This window comes from Macrotis lagotis, chromosome 5, assembly GCF_037893015.1.
Source record: "Macrotis lagotis isolate mMagLag1 chromosome 5, bilby.v1.9.chrom.fasta, whole genome shotgun sequence".
In the NCBI taxonomy this organism is placed as follows: domain Eukaryota; kingdom Metazoa; phylum Chordata; class Mammalia; order Peramelemorphia; family Peramelidae; genus Macrotis; species Macrotis lagotis.
The window spans coordinates 183,564,315-183,574,301 of record NC_133662.1 but is presented as its reverse complement, the minus strand read 5'-3'; the positions used below and the strand labels follow the sequence as shown (position 1 = coordinate 183,574,301).

Here is a 9,987-nt window from a genome sequence, read left to right as displayed (position 1 = left end):
CTTTCCTTTTGCTGTTTTTTTCCTTCATTTTTTTTTTCACAGAGTCCTTAAGTGCTTAAAGTAACACAGGAGTTTATATGTATATATGAAGTACTTCTTCTTTATTTGTTTTCTCCCCCTTTCTTTTTACTAGAGTCTATGTATGTTCACACCACCTGGAGTAAAGGAAGGGAAACCACGACTCATCCCAGCTGGACCAATTACCAATGGTACAACAATATCTGCCTATGTAGCCAAATCAAGGAAAACTATGCTAGTAGAAGATATCCTTGGGGTAAATTATTTTTAACTTGTAATGACAAATTTAATGTTTGATCTTTTTAAAACAAAATATGACTTACTGTTTTGATTTGAATTCTCTTTTACATGTTTCTTCCTGCTTTACCCTCTACCCACCCTGCATTAAGACTAAGCTCTACTGCCTGTTTTTTTTTTATCTTTATATATAGGTACCTTATTTGGGAGCAGGAACCACATAATTTTTTAAATTAGTTCTATGATATTGATTTATAAATTATACATTGTATATATTTTATTTATATATTTATATATATTTTAATTTTAAAACATTTTATTTTAATTTATATATTTTAATTAAAATATTAAATTAAATATATATTTACTTTAATTGGATTTTTTATTTTTCAGAATTTTTGAAAAGTCACATATTTGGCTTAAGTAATCTGGTATCATTTACTTGAGTCCCCAAGAAATAGGATATTTAACAAAAAGGAAAGTTTCCTTTTAACTAAAAAGATTTTGTACATCAATAATTACAAATTTTGTTTGCAAAATTTTGATTGAAATCTCTCTAAAATATATTATTCTCTAAACCTTCTTAAACACAGAAAACTGCTCATCATTTAACATTTTCTGAATGACAATATAATTATGTATATAGAATTGTAGAATTTTAAAATTGCAAAATAAAATTTGTATTGTTACCTCCCTTTTATAAATAAGAAAATGAGACCCAGGTATCATGAATATTGCCCAATGACACATAAGTCTTTAGTGACAGAATTTAGGTTAGACCCCATCCTTCTGGATTCACAGTCAAGTGACCATTGTACACCCTCACTTATATGTACTATAGATGATGCTCTCAAGAGTCGCTAAAGATTGTCCTTAAACTAAATATTTGTCTCCTTTTTTAAAATTTGGTTTTCTTTTGTCACTATTAACAGGTCTCAGTATACTGTCTTCTGGAAATACATCCCATCTCCAGTTTGCTACTTGTAATTTGTTATGGGTTTAGAATCTAGATAACTAAGCTTATTAGATATATCCTTGAGGGTGTCAGGGACTTTAATGAATCAAAGAATAGACTGTTCTCAGGCCACTTTTGCTTCCTATCTCATCTTTAACTGTAGATTCTTAATCTTTTTGATTGTCTGATGAGAACTGGTTTTGGATATATGAGATATATTAAATAATAATAATAATAATAATAATAATAATAAATGTCTGTAATCTTTATAATTTTGATTTTACACAATAACATAGTAGACTGAACCCATGGATTTAGTACTGACTCTGCCCTTAACTCATTCTATAACTTTGAGGGTTTTTTTTTTTAGGTTTTTGCAAGGCAAATGGGGTTAAGTGGCTTGCCCAAGACCACACAGCTAGGAAATTATTAAGTGTCTGAGGCCGAATTTGAACTCAGGTACTCCTGACTCCAGGTTCGGTGCTCTATCCACTGCACCACCTAGCCATCCCTTCGTTCTATAACTTTGGGCAAGTAATTTAGATGTTTCTTAGATATTTTCCCTCTACCCATCCTGCATTAAGACTAGATTCTACTGCCTGTTGATTTGATCTTTATATATAGGTATCTTATTTCAGAACAGGCATCACATAATTTTTCTAATTAGTTCTACAATATTGATTTATAAATTTTATATATTTTATTTATATATTTATATTTATTTTTTAGACTCTATCTCAGTTTCTTCTCCTGAAAAACAGGGAGGGTGGAGCATATCAACTCTTGGATCCCTTTGAACACTAAATTTAATCATTCTATAATTATTTTTAATATTTTCTTATAATTTGCTTACAATAGTATTGTTAACTGCAATAATAATAATATATACTTATATAATACTTTACACCCATAGTTTTTCTACTTTTTGAGTGTGTCTTTTGTTACCATCAGTTTCTCAGTCCTCAATGGTAGCAGTAGCTAATTCTTGTCACATAAGGTTTTTAGTGCTAACTAAAGATAAAAATGAAAATTCTTTGTTTATGTATATATTTAAGTACTCTTTAAAAAAAATGTTTGAAGCTTAGAGGTTGGGAACCATTACAATTTATAGAATATCCATATTCCAACTCATTTAATGATTCAGAGTACAAGGTATTTTTTACTTTTAAACCACTATGAATTGTAAATATTGTTTCTGATATTTGTTGTTTGGGCAGATTTCATAATTACTCTTTACAGGTAGAATAAGCTATTGTAATGAATTAGAACTTAATCATCAACAGTCTGAAGGACAATTAGCTCAGATGAAAATTGCCAGTTTCATCTTGGGACAATTACTGACTGATTTGAATGTTGAAAATAATTAATGAACACCCCAGCCTCCTTTTAGTATTATTTAATTTGAAGTGTGTCTTAAAGAAAGGATAATAATTTCTCTATAAAACTAACATAAAAATTATTTCATTTGGGACATCTTTGAAATATGACCATCTAAGTGTATCAACATTTCATGTTAAACGAAACCTTGGAAGTCATCTAATTCAATCTCCTAATTTTTCACATGAGGAAAATAATTACTATAGTGGTTCTATGACTTTTCCAAGTCTATAGAATTAGTGATAGAATATTGAATTGAAGTCATGCTTTTGTTAATTATCTCACTTGATAAATCTAAATTTTATTTGATTATTAAATTATGATTAAATTTTTATACTAAAAATCAAGAAATTTTGAGTTGACAGATTTCCCTAAAATAACATTTTTCTAAAGAATAATTGCATAATGTTTTAATTTAATTGTTGATAACCTTTATCATCTTTGTTATATCATTTATGAAGTTATAAAACACTAGGAGAGTTGAACTGCTTAAATATTGATATTTTTCACATAAATGAAATCAAAGATATTAAAAAATAGACACTAAATAGAAGGAGAATTAGAGATTCTCCTTGTAGAGACAACTGAAGAAACTGATTTCAGTCTGTCTCTGTTTCAAATGCAAGTTCTTTGAGGGAAAAGACTATGTTTGCTTTTATATATTTATATGTTCCTAATGCTGAGCATTCTACTAGATACACACTAAGTAAGCAACTAAAAGTGCTTTTTAGTTTTTTAATCATTCACCCTCTATCCAAAGCCATTAAAAAACATTTGATGAAACTCTTAGCCCTCTTTCCTGGCAGTGCTTATGATTAGCAATTTTATAGTGGTCTGTTCATTTATACTTTAGTTTATGTACACATATCCTTAGTAGAAAATGAACAACTGGATATGAAAAATTTGACAAGATCCATAAAATGAAGTCAATATATGCCATATTAATTGGTGATTTCAGTATACCACTTAGAATAGGAGAATTTGGAAGCTTTTTTGAAAAATTTTTTTGAAAAAATGCTATTAAAAGGAGACCAAATGATTATAGACTTCTCAAAAGTCTTTATGCCTGTACATCATTAATATTTTTTTTCAAATAGTGAGAACATATTTGTTAATTTGAACTCTAACTGATTATAGATATAGCATTAATTTTGGATTTAGTTAGAATAAAAGTAAGAGTAGCCATCAAATTAATTGAAAGGATAAAGATGAGAAAATATTCCTTTATGCAGCAGTTGCCTTTTTATTTATTTCAAAAAAGTAATTAATGAAAGTATTGATATGAATTCTGATCTGTATCTATGAAGGGTTTAGTTACTTCCCTGAGGAAGCCAAAAGAGCCCAGAAATTTTGTAAGCATAGAAAAAGCTTTATTTTCTTTCCAGGCATTGAGAGAAGGCAATCAATGTCAGCATTTTGGAGCCAAGATCATTTACAGAATATTTTGGGGAAAAGTGATGGAAGATTTATTCATTCAACAAATATCTATTAAGCATTATTTTCCAAAGCACTGTCCAGAAGTTGCATATAAGGCAAAAAACAAAACAAAACAAAACAAAACAAAACGATCAGTTCTTACATTGTAGAGGATAATAAAGTCTTGGGGGATGCAAACTTTTAGGGATGAGATATATAAATCAGCAAAAACACTCTCAAGTATATGTTAAGGAAAGTTAGTGATCATCAACTGAAATTATAAACTCATAAAACAGAAAAGAAAAATTGAGATAGGCCGACAGAGAACTTAGTTTGATTTCCAGCTTAACAAAGGTCATCCTCAGAGCACTTGGAAGTGAAAGGAGGATTAAAAAATAGATGCACAAGAGACCAGATTTTCCACCTAGGTTTGGCGATACAAACTACCTCCTTTGGATTCTTTTCCCCATGATACTCAAAGTAATATGTGAGGAAGTGACAATGGCAAATAAGATAAAATCTCCATACCAAAAAAATTCACATTAGTCATTTAAGGTATGCTTGGTTTGATATGTCAAAAAAAGAAGGTTCCATAAGATTGGAAATGTTCTGAATAGTGTTTATTAAAAAAAAGTCAGACTGAAAAAAATCAGCTATGCATTAGTATGCCTACATATATAATGCAATCATCCATGCAGATGTTTTTCCAGTAGAACAATTTGAAAATTACAAGTGACAAAGCAACGGAAATGCAATATGGTGGGTGTAAACAGATAATGACTTATATGTGAGAAGTTGTATAAATAATAAATATATAATAAATAATATAAAAAATGAAAGTAAATTGGAGCAATCCTGTAGTGAAGAGACAGGCTACAGGTGACTTTGATGTCCTCAAAATATTAAACAGTTCAAAGTAATAGAAAAGAAATGCTGAATAAGTTATCTATGAAGTCATGAACTCAAGAACATATAGAATATAAAGACATGGTGCTGTCTGAGGGTGCAGAGTTATCTTTGGGGAAGTATTATAATTTATACTATCAGAAGACTAACAGTATTAAGGAATTGGAAGCGACCTTGGAAAGCATCATCAAACCCATAAACAAAAATTTTGCCCTTCCCTGTTTATCCCTTACTTAAAAAAGACTTTAAGGAAGGGAGGGCCCTTGCTTATTAAGACATTTTATTTCATTTTGGGTTACTACTTTGACTTAAAGTTTTTTCTTGCTTGGGTAAGACATGTTGAACTAGATGGCCTTTTGGATTTCTTCTAATTCTTAGACTCTTAGACTTGACTGATGATAACATAGCTAGTAAGTGCTTGCTAATAAAAAGTATTGCTCATTAGTATTTTCCTACAGATAACTTAAATCATAGTTCATTGGATGTATTTGCTGATGGGGAGGGGGGGATTATTTTCTCTCCCCCTCACTCTCTTTTTTTTTTTTAATTAGGATGAAAGATTTCCCAAAGGTATTGGACTGGATTTAGGGACACGTGTTCAGTCTGTTCTTTGTTTACCAATTGTCACTGCAATTGGGGACCTTATTGGTATCCTTGAACTTTATCGGAACTGGGGCAAAGAAGCTTTCCATATCTGTCACCAAGAGGTGAGATGTCAGTAATAATTTGTTTTTGAGTTGAAAGTTTGTCATGTTTCAATCAGGTTTAAAAATGTCTGGTGGGATTAAATGTGTCCTTATACTGAGGCTTCTTAGCTGTTGCAAAGAAGAGAATGTTGCAAAATATTATCATTAATATTTTTTTTAGGTTTTTGCAAGGCAAATGGGGTTAAGTGGCTTGCCCAAGGCCACACAGCTAAGTAATTACTTTCTGAGGCTGGATTTGAACTCAGGGACTCCTGACTCCAGGGCTGGTGCTCTATTCACTGTGCCACCTAGTTGCCCCCCAAAATTAGCATTATTAACAGGGAAAAGTGTGTGTGTGCAAGTACATAATTTTGTGTCGGGGGGGGGAGACAAGAAGTTAAAATAGCCTTTATAGTTATCTTAAGCCGGTGCTATTTTTTCTAATGTTATAGTTGATATTTCTTCTTATTATGACTGCAATAATGACTCACAAAAACTAATCAATGTTGCAGTGGAAAAGTTTTTTCTACATTGGAATTGTGGTATTTATGTTAGTAATAATTTAAAAAAAACCTGCATTTTCTATAGAGAAGTGATGTGGTAACATTTCTTAAGACTATATGTTTAATCTACCAAAAAAGAGAAGAATTGAGTTTTCTGTGTATACTGACCACAAAAAAACAATTCAGGTTCAACCTCTGATGCAATACTGTGAACTGAGCACTTGTAAGTACTCCTGAGTAGCTTTTGAAGTTTATAGAAGAGTTACAGAAGAGTTATGGAACTATATTGGATAAAAAAATATTTTCACAGACATTTTTCTACACTAATAGTTTCATGTCTAGACTAAAAAAATGTGCAATTCCTACGGTTATTGTTATAGCTACTTTATGTCTTTAAGTACCCATTATATCTTATTTATGTAAAGTTCATCATTAGGACATATTTGTTGAATGGAGAAACTTATATTGTTTGATTAAAAAGTTATCTAGAGCCCCAAATCTCTAACATCTTATGACTAAGTTAGAATAATTCATTGTTAAGTTATTCTCTTTTAAAAAATAATTACTACAGGGAGGCTAGGTGGTACAGTGGATAGAGCACCGACTCTGGAGTCAGGATTACCTGAGTTCAAATCCAGCCTCAGAGACTTAATAATTACCTAACTGTGTGGCCTTGGGCAAGCCACTTAACCCTATTTGCCATTACTATAAACTTTGAAGGGGATGTCCACATCTTTTTACTGTGCTGTAATTTTGTAATCTTTGAATAATTCTTGCAATAATGACCATCAATTAGTTTTTGTAAGTCATTATTGTATAATAATAGGAAATATCAACTGTAACTTGAGGATAGTCTCAGTTTTTAAGACAACTATAAAGGCTACTTTACTTCTTGTCTCCCACCCCAACACAAAGTTACATACTTCTCTCTCTCTCTCTCTCTCTCTCTCTCTCTCTCTCTCTCTCTCTCTCTCTCTCTCTCTCTCACACACACACACACACACACACACACACACACACACTCTAACTTTTGCAACCCTGCCTAAATAGTGAAATAAAAATAATAGTGCAGAAAAATAAATGTGGAAAAGAAACTATAACCTCTGTTTATTGAAATCAGAAAGATGATGTATCTGTAAAAGCATCTATAAGTTCTTAGAAACCTATTTTACTGCTTCTTTTATTAGAGTTCTGTTATAGAAAGTCTCTTTGCAGGTGAATTGTCCTTTAGTCACAGCAGAGAAAATCCTGCAAAATGATCTGTGAACTTAATTTTGAAAACTGAAGTTGATATTAAATAATTTTAGATACTTTCCTGTTTTCTTCAGGTTGCAACAGCAAATCTGGCCTGGGCCTCAGTAGCAATACATCAAGTACAGGTAAGACTTAGTAGTAATTTTTTCCATGAGAGGATGACAGCTGGCCAATATGCATACTTGAGAATGAATCATAGGCAACACCAATAAAATTCAGTGGTATATATTGTATTCTTTAGAAAAAAAAGGGTACTATATTTAGCAGTTTTACATTAATAAAAAAAAGCTAAGTGAATCAATTCACAGAGCTATTTACTCTAGGACTCCTATGGTTTCCCTTTTCCCCTTTCTTGATAATGATTTTTGTGTTCTCTGAAGCATGATATGTTTATAGTCAGTGATCATGTGTTCAAAACCAACTCTGCTACTTCCCACCTGTGTGACCCCGGGCAAATCAAAGGCTCTATTTGGGTCTTTGTTCCTCTTTTCTAAAATTGAACTAAGGGTTGCTATGAGATCCATTCTAGCTCCAAATCTGTGCTCTTATTCAGAAAGAGACAAGATCAATTAATTAAACACTGGGAAATAGTCTCCTAAAAGGAAACTGCTAACAGTTTGTTAAAAGCTGGTTGATGCATTAAACTTTTAATGGATTATTTGAAATTCTTTGTCCAAGAAAAACTCCAGAATTTGTCTCAGACTTTTGTTACTGCTTTTGTTACTCTGACCAATACATCTAACATCTCAGTATCCACACAGTCATCTCTAAGTTGGAAAGAGGGTACCAACCTGCATTAGTAAGGAAGTTTCTTCATCTAGAAGTTCCTTATACCAGTGAAATCACAGATTCAGTCCTTCTCTTTATCTCTTAAATTGTCTACTATACTTAGAAGCCAATTTATTTGAATGCATGATATAACTGAAATGGTCACAGCAATATATGAGTCTTCACTCTAATCATAGAGTGATTTTTGGCTATTTTTATGACAGTGACCAAATTTAAAGGCAATGGAATGGATGTCTGTTGCAATTAGTAGGTGTACCATCTCCCATAGTAAAAGATGATATCATTTCTTTTAATGTTGACTGAACATTTTCTCTAGGAAAGTGAAGAGCACTATTTTTAGGGAAGGGGGAACATTCCAGAGAACATAGGTTTTTTTTTAAGAAATCATTGTTTAGGGGCGGCTAGGTGGCATAGTGAATAAAGCACCGGCCTTGGAGTCAGGAGTACCTGGGTTCAAATCCGGTCTCAGACACTTAAAAATTACCTAGCTGTGTGGCCTTGGGCAAACCACTTAACCCCATTTGCCTTGCAAAAACCTAAAAAAAATCAGTGTTTAAAAATGAAACTGTTGATTGGAAAAGAGAATAAGGCTATATCAAAAACAAATATAATTCAAAGAGTACCCAAACTGGAACTCATATCTGGGAGTCAGATGGAAAGACCCCATGATCCCTCAGGATACAGAAGCAAAGCAGTTAATAATATCACTTCTTTAAACTGCTTAAAATTTTTAAATTTCAATAACTACCACTATAGGTATTCCTCCTTTAGATTCTCCCAAATAGCATCATTTTGCACTATAGCAAGGAAACTGCTGACAGTTTGTTAAAAACTGGATTGATACATCAAGCTTTTAAAGGATCATTTGCTAAACTCTTAGTTACCTTTGAAACTCCAAGAAAAACTCCAGATTTTGCTTCAGAGGCATATTGCTTTTGTTACCCTGAGCAATACATCTAACATCTCAGTATTATTCCACTGAAAATTCTCTCTGTAACATTCAGTTAACATTGTCCATCTGAGACTAATTGTCCCGTTGAGTCCTTTTCATGGAATCATTTGACATGTTATATGGAAATATGCCTATATATTAAAAGATTATTTGCTAGCTTTGTAGTATAAGCAATATGATATCACAATCACAAAGTTTTAAGTTATTATTTTTAGACTTAAAATAAATGAGACAAATGACATGTCATTTTATTTTTTAGTAAATAGAAATATATTTTGCTACAATTAATAGTCTCCATGATTTAATTTGTCAGGTATGCAGGGGCCTTGCCAAACAGACTGAATTGAATGACTTCCTACTTGATGTATCAAAGTAAGTGTCATTTATCTCTAGTAATATAACAACACTTTTTTTGGAGTAAAGCTTTTGTGATATATGCATATTTAATAGAAATTCATAATAGTTATTGTTATAGTAACCACTGTTTGGAGGACAGTCTATATATCTTAAGTATAGAGTGATAAAAACTGTTGGTTGCCTGTTATTCTTCAGTCACATCCCAGATAGCAGTTATTTCAAATACATAAAGAGTTGTGATAAGAATGTATATGTATGATGCAACTTAATTTGTAACTAAATATGTAAGATGTGTAACAATACTTTTAAAATGTGTCCACTAATGTTGACTACAAACTTTCCAAGTATTTTAATCTTTGAGAGAAAACAAAGATGAGGAAAGTTGGAAATCAAGTATCACTAAATGGCTTATTTTCTATAATATTCAAAATATCATTTATTTTCTTTTTATTTGCATTAATATTTCATTTGTTGAAGTGCTTCTTTCCTTAGAAGGGGACACATGTTCCTAGAGCATGAACTCTTAACCTTTCATTG

General features: G+C 31.6%; 1 protein-coding gene across 6 annotated transcripts in view; it reads left to right on the top strand.

The window, feature by feature from the left end:
* Positions 1-9,987, top strand: part of PDE10A (phosphodiesterase 10A) — a 394,590-nt gene that overhangs the window by 286,473 nt on the left and 98,130 nt on the right. For all 6 annotated transcript variants that reach the window (XR_012468598.1, XM_074188006.1, XM_074188008.1 and 3 more), the window contains 4 exons: positions 134-274; positions 5,461-5,616; positions 7,427-7,477; positions 9,407-9,465. Coding sequence is in view for 5 of the 6 variants with exons in the window: in XM_074188006.1 (XP_074044107.1) it covers positions 134-274; positions 5,461-5,616; positions 7,427-7,477; positions 9,407-9,465 (407 nt within the window). In the remaining variant the exon portion in view is untranslated. The remainder of the gene's footprint in view (positions 1-133; positions 275-5,460; positions 5,617-7,426; positions 7,478-9,406; positions 9,466-9,987) is intronic.